Raw genomic sequence first — 21230 nt, forward strand, 5'->3', positions numbered from 1 at the left:
CCGTTACATGGAATAAATATCACTCTAACTGTTGAAGAAAATATCTCCGCAGAGATAACTGAATATAAGTAAGTTTATCTCTGATTTAATTAAAATTCAAGCGAAGAACAGTTAATTTTTAATTAATGTATAATGGTCATTAGAAAAGTGATATTTTCCAATAATCATAGCTTAATAATATCTAATAGATATATATTACTGTTATATATTCGCCAATAGAACAATATTTATGCTTTGTTCGCACACCAGGGCAACAAACATTGAGGTATTTTGCAAAAAAATGGATCATAAGTTGACACGAAATTGTAATGCAGTGTTGCATTATAAGGATAACCACAGTTTTCGTTGCCTTGCTTAGGTTTTTCAACCTACGAACAAGGTCTCGGAATGCATCTTGTTCGTATGTAGAGGACATTCTGTATTCCTAGGAAGTGATACTCAGAAATTTGGCACATATGTTCAAGTCTACATAATCTCCAGGATAACTACATTGACGTAGGTACATTCCTTTCTCTTTATCTGATATTTAACCTCGTCATCTATTCAGTCAAAGAAGCTTTCACTAAGCCAACCAGAGTGCAATGGTTTGGGCATTGTTAACGTTGAAGACGACAAATATTACGGTGAATATCACAGAAAAGGAAATAAATAAAATAATTTGGGGAGTAGCAAGATGATAGTCAATGCAGCTATTTTTGCACTCCCAGAAAGCAACAGATTAATTAATAGTCACTGACAAACTACGTACAAATGGTAGAGAATAGAATTTATGGTCATGGCTGCTAGAGGAAGGTGGACACCATAAACGGCACTATATACGGAGTGGCACATGAATCTTTCTTCACCGTTGAGTGACCCAGTAGAGCTCTGGATTCACGGCATCCTCATTAAATATGTTACGAGAAAATTTTCAATTTTAACATCTCTGTTGATAGATATTCCTTTAGGTCCTAGCAGGAAAGTCTTCAACAGTAGATGTACGAATACATTTTGCTAAAGTTTCATGCAATGACATTATACTGAGTTAATAAGTGACAATAACGATAACAAATTTGTTGTAATAATAATCCCCATTAATAATAATAACGCTGTAATAATAATCCCCTCTCTCATATAACTTTTTAACCATTAACCATTTCTCAAAACTGGCCTGAAACTCATCCACAGCACCCACAACTCTTCCATCAACTGTCCTGAACTAATTGGCAATATTAATATACATACATAAAATCACAAAACACTCGATGCCCGACTGACACACTGACAGCGTTTGGCATTTATTCAACGAAATAATCTCTGGATTATTGTCATCATAGAAAAATCTTCCAATTTTGTCGGCACATTAAATTATGGCTTCGCTATAGTAGTGGTCCCCGGACGACGCGTCGCACAGTGGCCCGGATCGCGGAAAAGTTGGGCAAAAATCAGATTTTTGTCGGATTACTTTGAAAATTGCACCTTCTATGTTTTTTGGCGTGCTTAATTCAGTACCTAATATGAGGATCCGATATTAGGATCACTCTCAAGAAAACATCCCCATTCGGGTAAAGTCGAAATATTTTTTCTAGCGTGCTGCTTGCGTTATTTTCTTACAAGGGGACCCTATATTACCATTAGAATACTAGGAAAGTACAAACCTTAGGTGTTTGGTAGGTTGCGAAAGGCAACATCACGGAAATCTACAATTATATCCAACCAAGTTTCATTCTTCTCTAAAAAAAGGTAATTTTATCACGAACAAGCTCGCCACCTTCTCTCATCATAATAAACAAATTTCATTTTCACAAAATTGACAAGTTTTGCTTCCTCATCTCCGATTAAAGAAAAATAACTCTCGAAATACGTTCAAATTCCTTTTTCGTGCGTCCACGTTTTTCCTTTGTATCTCCTGCATTTTTTCCTGCAGTTCTGTCCGCGCGAATGTCATCGACATTATTGATAGTTAACAATTAAAACGCTTGTTCACAAAACGCTACAAAACAGTCTACACGCTAGAAAGTTTATATTTTACGCTGAAGGGAAAACTTAAAACAATTTAGAGTGGCACCTCCTCTTAGACCTATTTTTGAAAACGGAAACTAGAAAAAGAAATAAATGAAGCCAGTTGAATAATACTTGTTTCTGCGGTCGTCAGGAATTAATGAATCACTGAATCACAAGATTCATAGTTATGAAAACAAAGAAATTCCTTGCGAGATCACTAAAAATCACGAAAACTATAGCCAATAGAGGATTTTTCAACTAGTGGTGGGCATCGATAGAAAATGAGCAACCGAGGAGTACCAAAAAGTTTCCACCGAAATTTGGAAGGGTTAAAAAACAGGAGTAATCGTTACCTATGGGAATCTGGGTCTTACCCAGGATAACTTGGAGGGGTATGGTTGGACCGCATAGTAAGAAATGTGATATGTTTGAATTTAGTGCGAAAATGCATTCTAGCGGCGGACCTGCAATCAAACCTATCGAACTGGACGTAGATGGAGGGTAAAAACCAAAGAGCAGGTTCAGTTTCACTTGCAGTCAAACCGCCTCAAGGATAGCAATAAAATTAAGTTGGGTGGTGCACCATTGTGATCGAGCAAAACGTCCTGAACCCTTTCCACTTCCCTTAGGTCCATCACGTGTTCGGGAAACGGGTCTCCTGGCACTTCGGATTGGAAGACTAGGAACCAGTGGTGGGTACACCTACCAGTGGTGGGTATTCCCAATAGCAGTGCAAGCAGCCTGTTGTCTTTACATCAAAAGATTACCAAAACGCGCTTCATGTCTTGCTGAGAAGTGATCGAAGAAAATCTTTTCCTTCTCCTCTCCCATTGCCATAACTGCGCTTATCATCGAACACTGAAACTATTTTATCATTCCATATAGTAAATTTGGACTGTGATAAAATAGAAAATAATTTTCAAAATGTTTAATTTCTTTTTTGTAACCCTTGTCAATGAAACGTAGGATTATACATTTTACCTGGTACCTACATTGCGCTAATGCGCGCGTGTTGACGCTCACGTGTACGGCGGATTGGCACAAAAATCGTTTTTATTCGGTTACTTGCAAAAACTTGCGTATGATTTTTTTCTAATGTCTTTATAATACTGTAATGTCTTGTAGCCAATTTAGGTTTCCGCGAAAATCGACGTCACTTCTTTTATAAATCAACATTTATGCGAAATTCTGCGAAAAAATTGACTCCTCTTCAGTTAATTCTACAGCAATCATCAACATCGCCAATAGGTTAAAATGTAGATTTTATGATATTAGTGTCTATATTGATATATATTGATATAGTATGAAGTTATTTTTCCAAAATAATTGCAGACGTAAAGCCAAAAATAAATCTAAAATGCGTAATTTTCGAACAAAAAACGGAAAAAGCACGTTTCCATTAGAAATAACGCAACATTGACGCAATATATCTAAGTTAACATTTTTTTACATAGGTATGAAGTGTGATGCCCCAGGCATATTACTGATTAGCCTACATAGTTAAAGCGGGTTTCAAAAAAGACGAAAAAAATTATTTTTGTCCACCTTTTTCCAGATCCGGACCACTGAGCGTCGTCCCCATGGCGGCAAGGGTTTTTTCGCTATCCTCTACCTTCCATCCCTATCCTTCGCTTTTCAAGTTTCAATTTCCTCACTCAAAAAAATCGATTTTGAGTTTTTGTCCAGCTTTTTTCGATTTCAGCCCACTGTGCGGCGCTTCCTTCCTTGGACTATGAAGAGGAAAAATGACAGAAGTTTCTTAATTCATCGGTCAATTATTTTCCATCGCTCACCATTCCGCATTTCAAAATGGCTTTTCGACGGTTTTATCTTCATTTTCGGAATGGTGGCTAACGCGACCGTCGGCATTTTTACCGTAAAACAAGCGCCCTCAGTTCCTTGGGCTTTTATGAGTTTATCATAGTGTATGAAGACTATTCATAAAGTCTTATATACAAAACGGAATTTACACGAACAAAAGGGTATTTCCTTTCATAATGAATTATGACAGTGGCTGCCTAGGCATCAAATTACATTCCAACTAAATTCCTTTCCTAAAACCTGATTAAAGTTTTTTTTCTTCATTTTTTGAGCCGGGTATGATCGCTTTACTCCAAATCGCGTGACCTACAAATGTGTCAGCAAGTGTAATTACCCTCTTGAGGAATTAAAATGTTTATAGACTCGCCAGTATTGAAGTCCCACGTGAACCCAATTGCACGCAGCCGATAATTCAATTGTCCACCTCCAGATTGACCAAGTGCCCCTTCATCTCTCCCCAAATAACCTCACTCCCGCACACCTTTACCAGCCCAGCTCTTTTTACATTGACGGCGATTACAAATTGCTACTTTCCTTTTTTGCTGTTATTATTGCTATTCATTATTAATGATTTATTTTTTGAGTGACATAAATCCCGCTCACAAAATACCTACGCCGAAATAAGCAGAGCGCACACAAACTGTCTGTAAGTGTTTGTTTTGAAAAAAGTGTACATCACTGAAAACTAGAGACGGAATTGGCGGAGTAAAAAACAACGAGCGACATGTATGCATAGCAGAGGCAGGCGCCCGGATGAAGGGTAAATTGATTAATGGTCACAATTCTCATTGTTTCGGAGCAACTAGATATCGCCTCAGGTGATGCTTCAAAACCGAGTATCTCTCTCCTTGATGAGAGGTAAAGTTTTCTCCCGTGCTACCAAGTCCATTTTCGACTGCCGCCACACCAGTTCATCGAATTCAAAATCTCGTAATATTTCGGAAAATTTAGTTTCTTTTCAGCACTTCCAAGATTTTTATTAGGTCATGATTTAGACGTGAACTATCACCGCAGACTTGTTCAGAGCGCGCAAAAATTACATGAGCACTTATCATGTCCCTGGTGCACACTGCACAGGTGACAATGTTACATTGTGTGTAATCTAATCCATAAACTTTAACTCGGGTCATCTCGAGTTTCGTTGAAAAAAAATTCCAAATTAACCCTGGATGGCAGATAACACGATATAAGACCAGTTCTTTTGGTGGCTATGGTAACCCTTACAACATTGCGACCCCTGCGGCAGTGGCGTATTTAAATCCCCATTTCGGGGGGGACCGTGCCCCCTACCTCATAGGGGACTTTCATTAGCGACTCGAAACGTAGCTTCGGCCAAAATGTAGGGCTTACCTCGACGACGAGAGGCGATCGCACCTTTCAGGACAATTCAGCCGGTCAATTATTTAAATGTCAAAGGCGCCAGTCAATTAAGGGCTGTATTATTTCAATCATCAATTTATTTGATGGCCGAGTCAATAAAACAATAGCTTTGACTCCATTTACATTCACATAATTGACCAACAGGAATATTTCTCAAATTCAGTGAAGGGATTTCGACCCTCAACTTTTGTGCGTACTCGATCTAATACCGCTTAGGAATAACGTAAGATGAAGAATCGATGATGGTAGGAGGACAAAGAATACAGTGGGGAAAACTGGTTAACTATTTTAAATAAGGGCACCCTATAATATTTCAGAATAGTAAAATGTAATGGAATTATAATACATATGACGGGGTATTACAGCATACCGCGGCTATAAGTAATTCATAAACTGCTTCAGACTAGCGAACGAGGTATTATCCTTATTTCGAGGGGGCCTGCGGCATGGACGAGCTGACAATTTCAGACTTACGTAACTTTTGTGCGATATGAAAAATTCTGTGGAGATATTTTAAGTTTCAATCGTCCATTTGGCTCGTTTTATGATATAAATTAATGGCAATACTATGAGGGCGTACCGGAATTTCCGAAAATTTTCTGTTAGAACCGGTATAATTTTTTCCCTCAGAAAATTCATTGCATAAATATAAATACCCCAAAACATTTTGAAGCTGCACCCGTGGCCAGTGCATTGGCTCATGAGGACCAACGGAGGTCCCCTACGAGGACCAACAAAATCGGATTACATATTTGACATGAGATCAAAATTCCAAAAATGTAAGAGAGAGTCGACAGTAGCCTTCAATTCCTGTCGAAAATCGTCGCATTATAAAGGGAAATTTTCTGAGATTAAAAATAAGGCCGACAACTTTTGGGTCAAACAGAGAAATTTTCCTCAAGTCAATCGGTGATTCAACAGTGGGATTGGTTTGAATAGGAGGAGGTAGATCTCACGCTAAAATGAATTTCAAATTCTCGCGGTAGAGAGAAGAGTGCCTTCCTTGACCATATGGCACAGCAAGGGTCAGTGGCAAAGCGTGACATTCAAGCTGCCATCGCTTGCGTGGCGGGTGGCGCGTTCCAGGATTCCCTTTTTTCATTAAATTTAACTTGCGTGGATGAAACAACTCTTAAAAATCGTGAGATACATAGGCGGATCTAGGGGGGGCACGGGGGCACGTGCCCCCCCCCCCCCCAGACCCATTAAAAATATGCAAGATTTTCAATACGGTCCCACTATCATTGCGTTCGTTTTGTATTACGAGGTATCTTTGTGCCCCCTCCAGAACAAAATCCTGGATACGGCCTTGCTTGTCCCCCCCAGAAAGAAATCCTGGATCCGCCCCTGGTGAGATATACGCCCAACGGCCTCGGGAAACACTCTCGAGGCTCTTTCTGCACGTCTGACAGCACATGCGTCGAAGATACTGATAAGGATTATCTTTAGAAGAATAGAACAAAGAGCAGATAAGTACTTGGATGAGGAGCAATTCGGATTAAGAAACAGCAAAGGCACAAGGGAAACGATGTTGGCCTTTAGGCTGCTCATAGAGAAGGGAATGGAAAAAAACAAGCCAACGTTCGTGGACTTAAAGAAGGCGTTTGTCCACGTGGATTGGAACACAATGCTGGGAATCCTGAAAGAAAAAGGAGCTCTTTACAATGACAGGAGAATCATCCACAGTTTATATAAAAACCAAGTAGCGGTGATAAAATCAGGGCCCACCTGTGAAGAAGCAAGAATTAGGAAAAAATATTCAACGTTTAAATCGAGAAAGCCACTAATGAAATCAAAGACAAGTTCTCGGAAATGAATATACATGGAGAAAAAGTTAGCATGCTAAGATTTGCCGGTGAAATAGTCGTCATATCAGAGACAGAGAAGGAATTGAAAAATATTCTAGTATGGGTATGGTAATGGGTATATATTTGCTGATAAATCTAGGGTAAAGGCCTTCGAAATATGATGCTGCAGAGAAATGAAAATAATCAAAGGGATCGACCGAGAAAGTAATGAAATCCTAATAAAAGTAGGAAAGGAGAGAAGCGCCATGAAAACCTTGAAGGCCTTGACTGAAGACGGAACAAACTTATAGGCCATATCTTGAGACATTATGGTCTGATGAATAAAATCGTCGAGGGATAAGTAGATGGCAAGAACGGAATAGGAAGACCACGAATGAAGTATACATAACAGGTACAGAAGGATGTTAAAGAGAAGAAATACGTAGGTGTGAAAAGATTAGCTAATAGGAGAATTGAGTGGAGAGCTGTGTCAAACCAGGATCTTAGGATTTTTAATTAGTGATGATGACTTGATTTAGAAGGAAGCAAAAATACTCGCTCTACACAAATATCCAACCAGACATCAGGAAACTGACATAATTTCTATATTATATTGTTCTTTTGTGCTTTAAATATTGCGGGATTCCCGACTTCGACTTACACGATTTTTAATTAATATTATTGCGAAGGATTATTGCTCAGTACCGAAATTCCAACCATAGTCTCGATGATTCACGGGATAGCAGAAACAATGTTTGAACACCGAAAAATACATTTGGAATTTTATTTATTTTTTTCATTTAAGAAGGGTAAATTGACACATATTATTCGGATTATAGAAGTATGATATAGTTAATTTTGATTATTAAAAGCCATGCTATATTATAATCCATGCAATATATTTATAGAAGCAACGGAATGAACATAATGGCATGATTATAAACAAGAGGTGCTTTCAGTGGCTTAACAAGAAATATGCTTTGGAGGGGGGATGGGGAAGGGCGATCTTTTAGGAAAATTTTGGAAAAATGACGTGCCTGCAAATACATTTTACATAATTTTAGCACTTAAAATTTGGCTTTCATTGAAAGGTTACGCTAAAATCTACTAAAAGGCAAAACTAGACAATAGTTTTGAATATATTTTTTATTTCTCTGAGGCTTTGGGGGGATCTATCTCCCTCATCCCACTAGTTAGCCTCCCCCATCTCCCCATCCTCATTGTTACGCCACTGGGTGCTTTAAAAGAATATTGGATACAGAGATGCAGCGGAATTAACACTCTAGGTAAACATATGCTGGCTTTGTTGATACCAGCTGACACGATGAACCACAAATGGTTCTCAGGTGAAATCGTGAGATAGAGGAAGGTATAACTCGCGCACAATCGTAGTCATGAATGCTATACCCAGGGGTGCCGACTTAGAAAAAATATTGGGGGGGCCAAAACCAGGACTCCTGGTAATTTTATAAGTATTGAGTTTTAAGTTTTTAAACATTTTAGAAGAGTCATATGATCAACATTAGAACCCTGAAACTTTAATATCGATATCTGGACACTGCGGGGAAAATCGGCAAGCCTGACACATTTATTTCTCACACCCATAACGAATTTTTGAGGGGGCTCGGGCCCCCTCAGGCCCCATGGAGTCTACGCCACTGGCTATATGTTACCAAAACATTCTACTGCTAATCATAAAGTTTCCAATGAAAACTCGAAAATGAGCTTCTCTCACCAGATTCGACACAGTGCCATTTGATCCACCCGAGAGGGGTGCAGATCTGAATTGCCCTCGTGCCTATCTCTATCCCTCAGCGCCGCGTGGAGCCGACGTCGTTCTCCGGCTAGCCGTCAGGCGTCGCCTCGCTACTGGGAGGCAAGTGTTGAACCGTAGCCTACGTTATATACAAGGCCGTCCAACGTCGGGAAAAGGCTGGGACAGCGCACGTAGTTGAGTCTTCGGCCGGTAGAGGCGCTCTTTTGAGAACATGAATTACATGAGATCTTACGGGAAATAGCAACGGAACTGATGAAATTACGTTATTTTTATCTTAAGAGAGGCTCTAAATTCTTTCTAATACTTGTAAATCTACATAATACCCAGCAAGCCACCTTTAGGGTGTTTGGCAGGGGAAAATAATGAAGAATGAGAAAAAGCGAGGATATTTATTTTAAGGAGGTCTCGAGAAAATTAGTCCTAAGGCGATTGATTTTGGACCCTATTGCAAAACATTTTTCGATGGAAATGATTACTCACTAACCAAAACTTACCAAATATACAAGAATTGCCATGAGAAAAAAATCTCCTGAACCGGGAATCGAACTGCGGTCATACCGCCATGCGCGTCTTTAGGGCAGGGTTGAGACTCTTAACCGGTCGTGAAGGGGCCATAACTAGGACTTTTTTCAGGGGGTGCAACGATCAGTTTGCCACTATCCCTCCCGTGATCCCCTTTTCTCTTCCACCCCTAAAATATAATACCTCTGTAATCCATTTTTTTATTGTGCGTTAGTTGAAATTACTCGCCGTATGTATGCTGTGAAGAACTTTTATTAATATTAGTTTAAAATGATTTTTAATTATTTTGGCTAACTAATTTAATTATGAAAGTTAAATAACTTTTCTAATAAATGTTTCAAAATTTTCTGCTCCCCTCTCTGAAATCTTCGCCAGAGGCACACGCCCCCCTGCAACGCCCTAGCTCCAGTCTTGGGTTGCGGCTTCATTGAAGTCCTTTTTTCCCGCGTTGACATCCTTGACGAACCACAAGGGTTTAAAATCTAGCAATGACGGATATAGATCTGCACCAACTAGGTGGGGGGCCTATCTTCGTGAATTACTACACAACCAGGGGAATTTCCCCCTAGCCGAAGGGGGGTTCGGGGATTTTGAAAGTTAGGATTTTCCAGACTCAAAAACGGCTGTTTTAGACTAATTCATTGATAAAAAAGACACTATATTATGCAGGCGTGGTAGATCGTTTTACAAATGCCAAAGCGTTAAAATAGGCCCTAAAAGGTTAAAAATAATTTGTATTTTGACTCGTTATAGTTGGTAAATTTGCCGGAAAATTTTGCTATCTGCTTTACGTCAAAGTAGTGACATATGAAAATTTCAATTTTTATCTATAGCGTATGTTACGACTCCTAAGCATCTCCCCTCCCCATGGATCCGCCACTCTCATCTTGTACCATGAGCCTCGGAACAATTGCCATGGGAATCAAAGAAAGTCTGCTCAGTGGGCTGGAAATCCAAGATCACAGCCTCGATTCCCGGTTCAGGGGAATATTTTCTCATGGGAAATTCATGGATATATCACCGCCGTTCACGCAGCAGGTTGATTGCGTGAATCGTTCAGGGGCAAGGGGGTCGAACCGATTCTCACCCAATCTCACGTGGAGGGGAGGGGGGTCCTGGCAAGTATCACGTCTTTTTTTCCGCAAGAAACAGCGTAAAATTGTAAGAAAACTGGGTGGAATTGAGCAAAACGTGTTCCTCTATTAAACTAGTTAAATTATATTTTTTGTGGGAATTTTCACCGATGGCCAACGTTCATTCAGAAGACAGTATTCCATTGCGCGCCTTGTGACCCCATTTCAGCCTCTATTCCTTAGCTACAATTCTAGTCACACCCTTGAGAACATGAGAAATCAGTTTCTTGACCGTAGACTGACATCTGACGGAGTAAACGTTTCCAGTGACTTCGTCAAGTTACTCTACCGACAGCAGGAAAACAGTGAAAACATGTCAAGAACTTGAATTTCAAAACTTTCTACCTCTCTGCGATAGAGTAAATGACTCTGAAGATTGCAAATCACTGTTGCTTATCAGGAAACTCAATGACATTTCTAAGGGCCATGAAACTCCTGCAACGCAACCGGAAGATCTTCTCGAGATATGAAGTAGACCTATTCCAGGTATGGTTACTGAAAAAGTGTTTGTCGACTGATTAATTATTTGATAGTTAATTAATCATTATTAACAGATTTCCCCAAGTGACCATCGCTTATATATTTGAAATATATATGAGAGAAGCTGCAGTAGCTTTCGTGGCGGGTTACCTTATCCGAATCGCAGAGGAGAGAACTGAATGTATAGGGCGTCTGGAACCTCTCGCCGCATGTCAAAAAAGTGCTCCCTCACTGTTATTAGTGAATCATTTGAATAGATCATAGATAGATTGTTATCCTAGCAAAAACTTTACATATTTCTCAGTGTAAGCAGTGCGCAAACTTGACAGCAAAATTTTATATTCGGGCAGTACTGTTTCTGCAACGCCAGCTACTTGAAGAGCAATTACTGACATTCATTTTACCAAGATTTCTGAAGGAATTTGCTTGTAAGCAATGCACAAACCCGGTATTGCTTCGTGTAATATTACAAAAAATTTTTAGGCCACTTCTGGACAACTATGCTAAAATGAAACGGACACTGTAACATGGAAGAAGTAACAGCACCTGCGTTTAGGAAAATATCACTTAGTCGGAAATTCCTATAATTTTGAAAACATTATTCCGTGAAAAACACCAAAAAATAAAGGCCAAAATTAAATAAATATGGTAAATGTTAGCATAATCACGAAAAGAGAACTAATTTTGACAAAAATCGCATCTGTTTCAAATGTTCGCCATTCATTCCCATACGAATTTTGTTCTCAAAACAGCGCCAGCGGCGACAACTGGAACTAACTCCAGACATGCTCATTCTGCCCGTTTACAGCCCACGTTGGACGGCCTTATGAATAACGTAGGCTACGGTTGAACACTATGCGCTTGATTACGCGGCACCATGTGTTCAAGCGTTCCCTGTTCTAACGAGAGCTGCCGAGCATGACCGAAAGAAGCCTAATGAGCAGGGATTCGCTAGACTCGGCGATGACTAGCATACCCAAACGACATATCTGCACTCAGTGGAGGGGACTGGCAAGGGTGGACGCGGGGATCTGAAAAATCGCCGAAAAATATTCTCCAAAATGAGCTGATCCTTGGCTAGTTCTTGATATTTTTACGTCGTTTATCGCGGCAAACGGTACAAAAGCCATTCTACCTCTACTTTAAATCGTTTTCTGACCTTGTATAAAGTCATCAGAATTCTAAATAATATTTTTCATTTTGGTTTAGTCATCAGAGAATCCAGAGATGACTGGACGCTTCGCCACTGGCGAGGGTTATTGTCGCAAGTGTCCAATAGCTTCATATAAGATATGAGCCTGGTACCATTCGCTCAGTAGCTAAATTCTCTACCTATAAGGCTAGCATGATACGTTCCTTGTGTCTTACAGTGGCGCAGCGAGGGGGGGGGGGGTTTGAGGGATAACCCCCCCACCAGAGCTCAGAGAAATTTTTAAGTTCAACCCATATTACTTAATTTGATTGATTTTAAAAATAGAATATTGTAAGGATTAATAAAATATCCCTCAGAAAGCCGTTAACCTCACCATTTTGAACAATTTATCTATAAAATTCCGCAATATATTAATCTCGTACCTACCGATTATCCTGGTGGATATACCATACCCCACACACCCCGTCGTTAGTTGCACCTAAACCCCCCCAGACTTAATTCCTAGCTGCGCCCCTGGTGTCTTATACCCATCGAATAACTTGGATTTTATTTCTTCATGGACAATCAAACTGATAAAATGATTCAAATACATGAAAAGGATAATTGGAGTTTGCAATAACTAAGTTTGAGAATCAATCTACTTTTCTTAGGTGAAACCAAATTTGAATAACTCCAGTGATTTAGATTTTAATAAATCTAAGGTATAAGTCTCAAATTACAGCACGAGCAGGGCTAAGCAGTTCACTCAGAGACAGGTTAGGTAGATACTTGATGGTTAGGGTAAATATGACTAGGTATTGACCCAGCTATAGACTCATGGTCTCAGTAAAAAAGAGGAGATTATTTATGATTTTTAGAGGTTTGGCAATAGGCAGTGAATTTCAAAGCTATGGAGATACATTGCAAGCATACATTGATCACAAAATGAATTTTAAAAGACCCTACATTGATGGCAAAACATTTTTCCGACAGTTTCAAATGAAATATTGCAATTTATAAATAATATCCATTCCTCCAAATATCCAATTATGCAACCAGCAAAAGGAATTTACTTCTCGAAGCATGGGGCATGGGTGTACCCAATGCAGCTGTGAAACTAAATTTAGTTCAAAACAAAAGTTATGAACGAATATTCCTTTAGAAGAAAAATGATATTAGTATAAAGGCCTGGTTACGCGATACATTAACACGTACGGGTTAATGTCTAAATGTATGAACGCGAGAATGAACGCCAAAATGCACCGTGTAACCACCCAACTTGTGCGAATGCATGAACGGAAAATAGAACCTGTTCTAATTTGGTTCATGCATTCGTACATGTTCCGTTCCGGTCCACCAAAATCATTCACGCAAACGTACATCAACTTTTACGTGTTTATGTACCGTGTAACCAGGCCTTAAGACATCGAACTAAAATAAAAATCATTACTTTTTTCAAGCAAATAAGTTATAAAAACTGATAAATTTCTGTCATAATTTTCTTAAAATTTTGGTTTTATTAGCCTTTTCTGAGCAAAAAAGTTACAACTTTAATGAACACCGCTAGTTTTGACCCCCCCCCCTAGTTTTGATTCTGGGTACACCCATGCTAAGGGTTAGTCTTAGACACGTTTTAATTATCGCGCTATTGACACAGTGTAATTAAATTTTGGGTATTAGCCCAGGTAAATTTATTAAGTACATCTACAAGCTCCATCTGTGCTGGTGGAGCAACACAAAAGCCATCAGTTTCCACCAACCTACTCCTATTGATTTTTTTAATAAAAAAATTAACCCTGAAGCAGTGGAGACAGCAAAACACTGAGGAGCCTTATGAAAGCATGGGATCATGTCAAATTGGTGGAGTCATACAGACAATAATTGAAACTTTTGAGCAATACAAAAATCATTAGAGTAATTTAAAAACTGAGAGGCCATTTAAAAACTGAAAGCCATATTTCCCTCCAATTAACTTCTGAACTCAAGGTTTTGCACAGGCTTCAGCAGTTATTAGTCCATATTATCATTTTTTCTCAACTCACAGTGTTTTTTGATGTCTCATTTCTCTGTACTTTACCTACACTCACTCAAATAATCCGGTGGAGACACAGAGAAAATAACCACATCCTAACTTCTTGATCATGTTCATTTCTGAGATATTTCATTGGCGACACACCCAGGGAGGAGGACTCACTAATGAACAACAGCTGTCTATCGTAACACTCCAGGCGGTAAATGTGAACTCAGTGAGGAGTAAATGGAAGGGTTGCAACCTTCTTGCATTCCTAAAATTATTTTCTTACTGCATCAATAATTTAGACACCTTTACCACTATCGATTAAAACTTAGTAAAGACGGGTTAGTTCGACTATTTTGTCAGTTCCACTTCCTGTTCTGTTCCCAGCATCAGTTTTCAATCCCAGTTCCCTGTTCTGGTTCTTACAACAATTTCAATGCTTAATTTTCAAAACCTATTAATGCTTTTCATTTGGGTATGATCACTGCCAAAAATAACACATCACGTCATCTCATGTGAGATTGGATCTATAACATCTTTCTATTCTATAACAAATTGTGCTGAAGAAAAGTTTTTCATTTGGGTTTCATGAGAATTATTTTTTCACAGATTCCTTTTGACTTCGGATTATGGTTCCAAGCACTGATGGACCAAGAATCAAACTGGCCCATTATTATTTGAAGGGCATGAATTTTCTTTCCATGTCTTTGTGTGTATGGAGAATGATTTACATTTGTCCCATTCACAACTCTAAAAATGTAGTATTTACAACTGAAATTTTGTCAATTCCATGACCAAATTTCTTCAAAATTAAGTCGTCAACCCTACACGAGAGAGAGGTTTGAGTCAACCCAAGACAGAGGATATTAAAAACGTTTTGAAGCAGTATGCATCGCACTCATCAGCTAATAAATACAATTAAGTTGTTCAGACAAAAATAGCCACCCAGCATTTTCATTTATGGAATCCCCACACATTCCAAAAAGAACTGCTGATGAGGATCTTGGGAGCTGATGGGATGCCATGGGAGATAAATATCAGAGAAGAACAGATTTTGGGAACATATGTAGACTAGTGGAGTATAATTAGGAGTAAAGAGGAGCAACTTGTTAGAAGTGACAGCATAGAGCAGGTAAAAGCAAAATTCGGGACATACCTAAAATGGAGGTGGATCCTGCAAACACACCTATACATAACACACAAAATTTGTGACGAGAAATTGCTTGTTAGGGTGGAAAAGCATGCAACAAAGGTACTGAAGAGATTATAGTTAGGTTGCAATAATTTTATGATGTACAGTGGAACCTCGTTAAAGCGAGTACGGGCTATAGCGACACCCCCGCTATTACGAGAGATAGCCGATGCACCGTCAATTGACCCTATAATAAGCGTGTTAAAAAATTCGTTTTTACGAGACCCTTTCGGTGTTGGCTCTCGCCATAGCGAGGGTTTCACCGCCGGAAGACTTTCATGAAGACTCCTTAACCTCTGTAATTGCTGGCGATCTGTTAGAAATGAAGTTAATGGAGTGCTCAGTCTCAAATTTATGTGGTAAACTGTCATTCGATAAATATAATGATGACGAAACAATGCTTTGCATGATTTTTATTCAGTGCGGCGCTTATAAATTGTTTGAATAGTTAGTCGTTATTTGAGTACGAAAATTTAGTGATGCAAAAAAACATCGCCTTTTGTCTGGATTTATGCTTACGTTTATCGGATAGATGTTTATCTGTCGCCGCACCACTCCTGTTCCTGTATATCTGTTCGCAACAAGTATATTGGCTATCATTTGCTACACCTCCGGTAAAGCGACAATTCGCTATAGCGAGTGTTTGTTAGTGCACCGTGGGGTGTCGTTATATCGAGGTTTCACTGTACTTGTGACCAAAAATATCAAGTAAATATAATTTTAAGATAATGTAAAGGCATACTTGAGACAATAATTTTGACTCACTCATTATTTCATCCAAAAGGTTCTTATGGCTGAAGATAGACTTCACCCCATACCACACACTTGGATAAGAACTGGACTCTAATGGAATGGCATTTCCCCATTGTTTCCTCTGCAACTATCGTCTGCTAAATGGCAGCCAAGACTGCCTTTGGAAAAGATTGTGTCCACGGGGATTTCAACAGAAAAATGCATATTTTTCCAATTTATTTTTCATTTTCAAAGGCAAAACTGATCCTCCATGTGCACTTATTTATGCTTTGCCTTGCTACGATTTTAATGGCAAAGGGAGAAGATAATGAAAGTTATTCTGCTAACTCTGTGAACCAGAAGTCATAAAAATGGTGCCAGCCTTGGCTGTTTTGGCAAGCACAGACTTTAATGCTTCTCATCATATTACTGTATTATACCGTACATGGACTAAATTGTTTTCCTGCTGTGGCATATTGTCGCACTAATTGTACTGCTGATCGCAATATATGCTCAGTAGTTGAGACATCTTGTTTGATATAGTCCACTAATTTCCACATGGGAGATTGACGGTTCAGTAGCTAAACTGGCTAAAGCACTCGGCCAGAAATCGAGGGATCCGGATTTGAATGTTGGTCAAGGTGAATGATTTTTCTTCTGTGGAATTTCACATATTTGTGCGTTACGGGTGACTCCGTAACGTTATCACTGTGGCTAATCCTGGTATACTAGAACAAAATATGTTACTTTTCACGCTAGAAAATCGTGGGTACTCAGTGTAAACCAAATTGGTCTATTCAATGTTTTAAATTTTCATTGAGAGAAATAAAAGTTATGATCAAATCACTTTTTTCCTCATTCTGCCAGTCCCTCTATGTTAAGAATAAGGTAATGCAAAAATTAACGCCCACTTTACCAGTTGGTGATGTAATTACAGTTCCCTCAGTTAACTTGTTTGAGGAGCACCGCACATTGAGGAAAGGAAGAGCTCACTCAATCCCTAAAGTAGTGTCGACCACAACAATTTATGTGAGGCTGTTGCATAAGGTTGAGGAGTAACTGACAATCAATGACCCAAATGACAGGAGTTTGTGACATCATCAAATTATATGCATAGGGGGTTAAGGCAGTCAACTTTTTTCCTCAAAATGGCTCTGAAAGTAGGCGGCAGATCAAAAACTTGAAAAATGCAGCTCTTTTACTTTTCAGACTGTATCATAATCAGGAATTAAAACAAAATGGTGAATAATCCCATCACTCATTGACATCTTGGTTATAAATTGGCTAACAGAAGTTTTCAACAAAAGATAACAGAGATGCACTCAGAGACTCAAAAAGCAAAGGAGAACCTTATTATGGAAGCCAGCCATGTCTTAAGGCCGTTTTACACGGTACACGGAATTGTGCAGTCTGACTTACGTGTGAAGGCGCAATCAAAATTGCGTCGTGTAAAGCGGTGAATTGCTAGAGCACATGCGAGAATGCGTGGATGCGAGACGGCAAGATAGCCCCGGTTCTAATTTCGTTCATGCATTCGCGCAATTCCACGCCATTTTAGACATTAATGCAGCTCTAACCTGCGCAATTCCGTGTACCGTGTAAAACGGCCTTTATTTATTGCATGCAGGGGTGAATGATTGTCGATGGCTGACTCCTACAGCATGTTCTGCTCCTGTGGTTTTCAAATCAATGTGTATCACAGAGCATTGTGGAAGAGGCACAACACATCAAATGTCATTGCAAAGCATAAAAAGCTATCGGGACTCTTATTGGATCAGGAATTGAAAAGCTGCCAACGCTTTCACAACCAACTCAGCCATCACCTTCAGGGCTGATAGTCTGATATCAGGCGTGAAGGCAACGGCAGATTTGATCATCAAAGATTAGGCAGCTTTCCAGTACTTGATCTGAGGGCAGTCCCTAGAGCTCCTTTGGAGTCTGGTAGCTTGAAATGTACCCAATCATATTACAGTGGCAGATACAGATGGGGGTGCGTGCCCCCCCTTGTGGGGCCGCCTGTATTGCCAAACATTGCAGAACCACAATTTTAACTTTTTTACATCATAAGATGGCATTTTGTTGTATTTTTACATAATCACTCTAATTAAAACCTTCTTAATCTTTGAACGTGACTTCATTATTTTTTATTATGATATAAGTAAACGTAACTCAAAGTATCTTTTGTGCCCCCCCTTGAGTTTTTTCTGTATCCGCTACTGTCATATTACCTTTCAGTAAGCTATGGTAGGGTTCCTTATAAATGCAGACATTTAATAAAAGCTCTGCCACACACTCATAACTAGCATTGATCAGAAGCTCATTGATTCACCTTCACTTTTCATCAACAAGAATAATTACAATCTCTAACCAGTCAGAATAGGCCAATGCAGGCATTGGGTGATCACATCTGGCATTCATGGTGAAATAAAAACACAGTACTATTCCACAACCTTATATTTTTGCAGTCAATTTATCTGATTGTATACAATCAGATAAATTGACTGCAAAAATATAAGGTTGTGGAATAGTACTGTGTTTTTATTTCACCATGAATATCTCATCGTTCCACCAAGTAACGCCTAAATCTGTTGATTTTATTCAATCTGGCATATCATAAATATATATACACTCCCTTACACCTTGCATGGAACAGAAAATATATATTAAAGGACTATAATTGGTGCAGCCCTGTCCTAAGGTTGCCTTTTCAGGTGACACTTCTGCCATAATTACAGATACTCATTAAAATTGCATAAACTTTTACGATACTAAAATTTATAACGAACAACAACCACAACATGAACGGCAATATTCAACAACCCCGGAATCCCTAGAAAACATTGTGAGCGCCTATCAACACCAAAAAAACCTTGCCGAAGATGACATACAAACCAAATAGAATCGATATTCGCGTCAAATATTATTCTCCGTGTCTCCACGAGTCGACCAAAAAAGAGCCATTCATATAGGTAAATGTGATAATTTTATATGTATTACTGAAGAAATGATTGGGAAGCAAGAAGACGCTGGAGTGGTTCAATGTTGAAATCCATCCTCCTCAATATTCATAGATACCACTGAATCGATGGTTTAAGAAGTGCTGTACATACCTGATGGACGGGCAAATTTCATGAATAAATTCTTTCTCCTTCAGTTTCACTTGGCATGACTGAAAATAGCACTCTTCATTAGAGCGCCAGTTGTCGATGTCAAAATTAGGAAAGAAGAAGTGTATTTCCCTAAGTGCAGATTGCTCTGAATCTGAAAAACGGCAAAACCAACAGGAACAAAAAATGCAGTATTCGGAAAAATGGTACAGCATGCATAAAAACCTGTATTGACAGGGACGCACCTGAACCATGGGCAGAATTTCTGGTGTCAGTAACTCCATATAACGCTCTGATGGAATTAGGATACTCAGCTTTAGCTTGATATACTCTTGCAGGCCCCAAGATACGTCTCCACAAAATTATTGAATTTACGCCCGCCAGAATGTGAACATGTACAGGGCCACTGTCATAGGTAAATAGATTAATAACACTCTATCACATACGGAGGCGTTTAAAGAAAATCTCCAAATCTAACCTTGCCAAAAACGACGACAACCGCTCATAAAAAAATTTTCCCTTATGCTCCTTATAGAACTCCTCCGCTTCTTTTATTGAAAGTTGCACTTCAGACGTCCTTACCACAAAGAATCCGCATCGTAAAATTCGATCCCTAATAGCCTAGAAAACCGTAAAATTATGAGGTACTCCGAAGTCAATAAAGAGAAAAGAAAAAGTTTAAAAAGTAATAACCTTCACAACATGTGGGACCTTAGTAGCATTCGGCTTAATTATGGCTAAAGTTAAATCTAAACACTTCATTTCAAGATAAGAAGAAACAGCCCAGTTTAAGCAACGGCCCGTGTCATACTGACGTATCCCGAAATAGCATGCACGCACCTAAATTAACCTAAAACCAGAGAAGAGGAAATACTTTCTTTAAAAAATACGAAACATGATTCAACATCCAATGTTGATTTAATTGATATTTTATCTTACTACTAATCCATTTTTTGGAAATATAACAACAATTATTAAGAATAAACACTGGAAAGTCAAAGGTAGATTCGGTTGAGCCAAAGGTGAAGGTTTAAAAGGTCAGTGTACACATTGAACCTCGAACTCTTAGATATATTTAAATTGATACTGATGATGTTAACATTGACTGCGACTTCTGTGACTTTGACGGTTCTCCTCCAATGATAGACAGCTGTATGGACGTTAGTCTATTTTTTTTAAGCGGAGAAGCAATGTTGTCAGATTGACTACGACTTTTCATTTGTGGCTGTTAGGTTATTCGGGTTTTTTTAAATACCAGCATGTACGACAAGTGATTGTGGAATCACTTGCTTATATGGCATATGCTGTATGTGGTTATATTTCTTTAAATAAATAAACGTTTTAAACAGTGTCTTTCGTTTATTTTTATTTCTTCGCCTGTAATTCATTTAGATGAAATAATCTTAACAAAGTAAATTAATTTGCATAAGGCACTCCATATACTCATTCTATTGGAAAGTTTAGGGCCAGCAGGGATGAGGATTGATTTCTCGAGTGTGTAATCTTTGATTGATTGCATTTAGGCCGTGTAATGCTCACATGCTATATTCAGATTTACTAATGGGTCTGAAGAGGAAGCATACTCCAAAGAATATGTCGGTGTATAACACATTACGTGAACCTAATGCACGACTGATCAGGCAATTTGATATGCACAATTCGTACGGATATTATAATTAGGATTTACGAGTACCTATCGTTCGTTGTTTAGTTAGAACATATGTCTCCGTTGAATGTGTGACAATTGAACGCAATTTAACTCAGTAAAAAAATCAGTTTTCGTAGGATGATTTGAATGAAATTTGTTTTGGTCTCCGTTTCAAGAACACGCTGTAATCTCAAATGTATAGCACTGGAATGGGCTATGGGTTTATGGCCCACCCGCGAAAGTTGACATACGTTGACCGATTGTCTTACAATCCACAAGAAGTTGCCCTTGGAAAATGAAATTTGACCAGAATAAAACATCGAATCAAGAAAATCGAACGCTATTTACAGCACAGAGTATGAATGATGAAGTTTGAGATAGTAGTAGCATGAATTAAGGTCGTCATTTCAGGGATAGCGGCAAATGCAGTTTAAGCCATACATGGGACACTCAATACTAAAAAACGGGACCAGCGTTTGTAGCGCCACTGTGGGCGGAAGGGAACTATCAGCAGTAGAG

General features: G+C 38.9%; 1 protein-coding gene across 2 annotated transcripts in view; it reads right to left on the minus strand.

Annotated features, from left to right (window-relative positions):
- Nucleotides 1-20199, minus strand: part of LOC124170602 (nucleoside diphosphate kinase 6) — a 30260-nt gene extending 10061 nt beyond the window's left edge. The window contains exons 1-5 of one of the 2 annotated variants that reach the window (XM_046549428.1): nucleotides 20003-20199; nucleotides 19757-19913; nucleotides 19542-19684; nucleotides 19309-19469; nucleotides 19067-19217 (exon numbers count right to left, since the gene is read on the minus strand). In XM_046549428.1, the coding sequence (XP_046405384.1) occupies nucleotides 19067-19217; nucleotides 19309-19469; nucleotides 19542-19684; nucleotides 19757-19825 (524 nt within the window). In that variant the 5' untranslated portion in view covers nucleotides 19826-19913; nucleotides 20003-20199. Of the gene's footprint in view, nucleotides 1-19066; nucleotides 19218-19308; nucleotides 19470-19541; nucleotides 19685-19756 lie in introns of both variants that reach the window. The other variant, XM_046549427.1, reaches the window with a different exon arrangement.
- Between the last annotated feature and the right edge of the window lie 1031 nt (nucleotides 20200-21230).

Source organism: Ischnura elegans, chromosome X, assembly GCF_921293095.1.
Source record: "Ischnura elegans chromosome X, ioIscEleg1.1, whole genome shotgun sequence".
Lineage (NCBI taxonomy): Eukaryota > Metazoa > Arthropoda > Insecta > Odonata > Coenagrionidae > Ischnura > Ischnura elegans.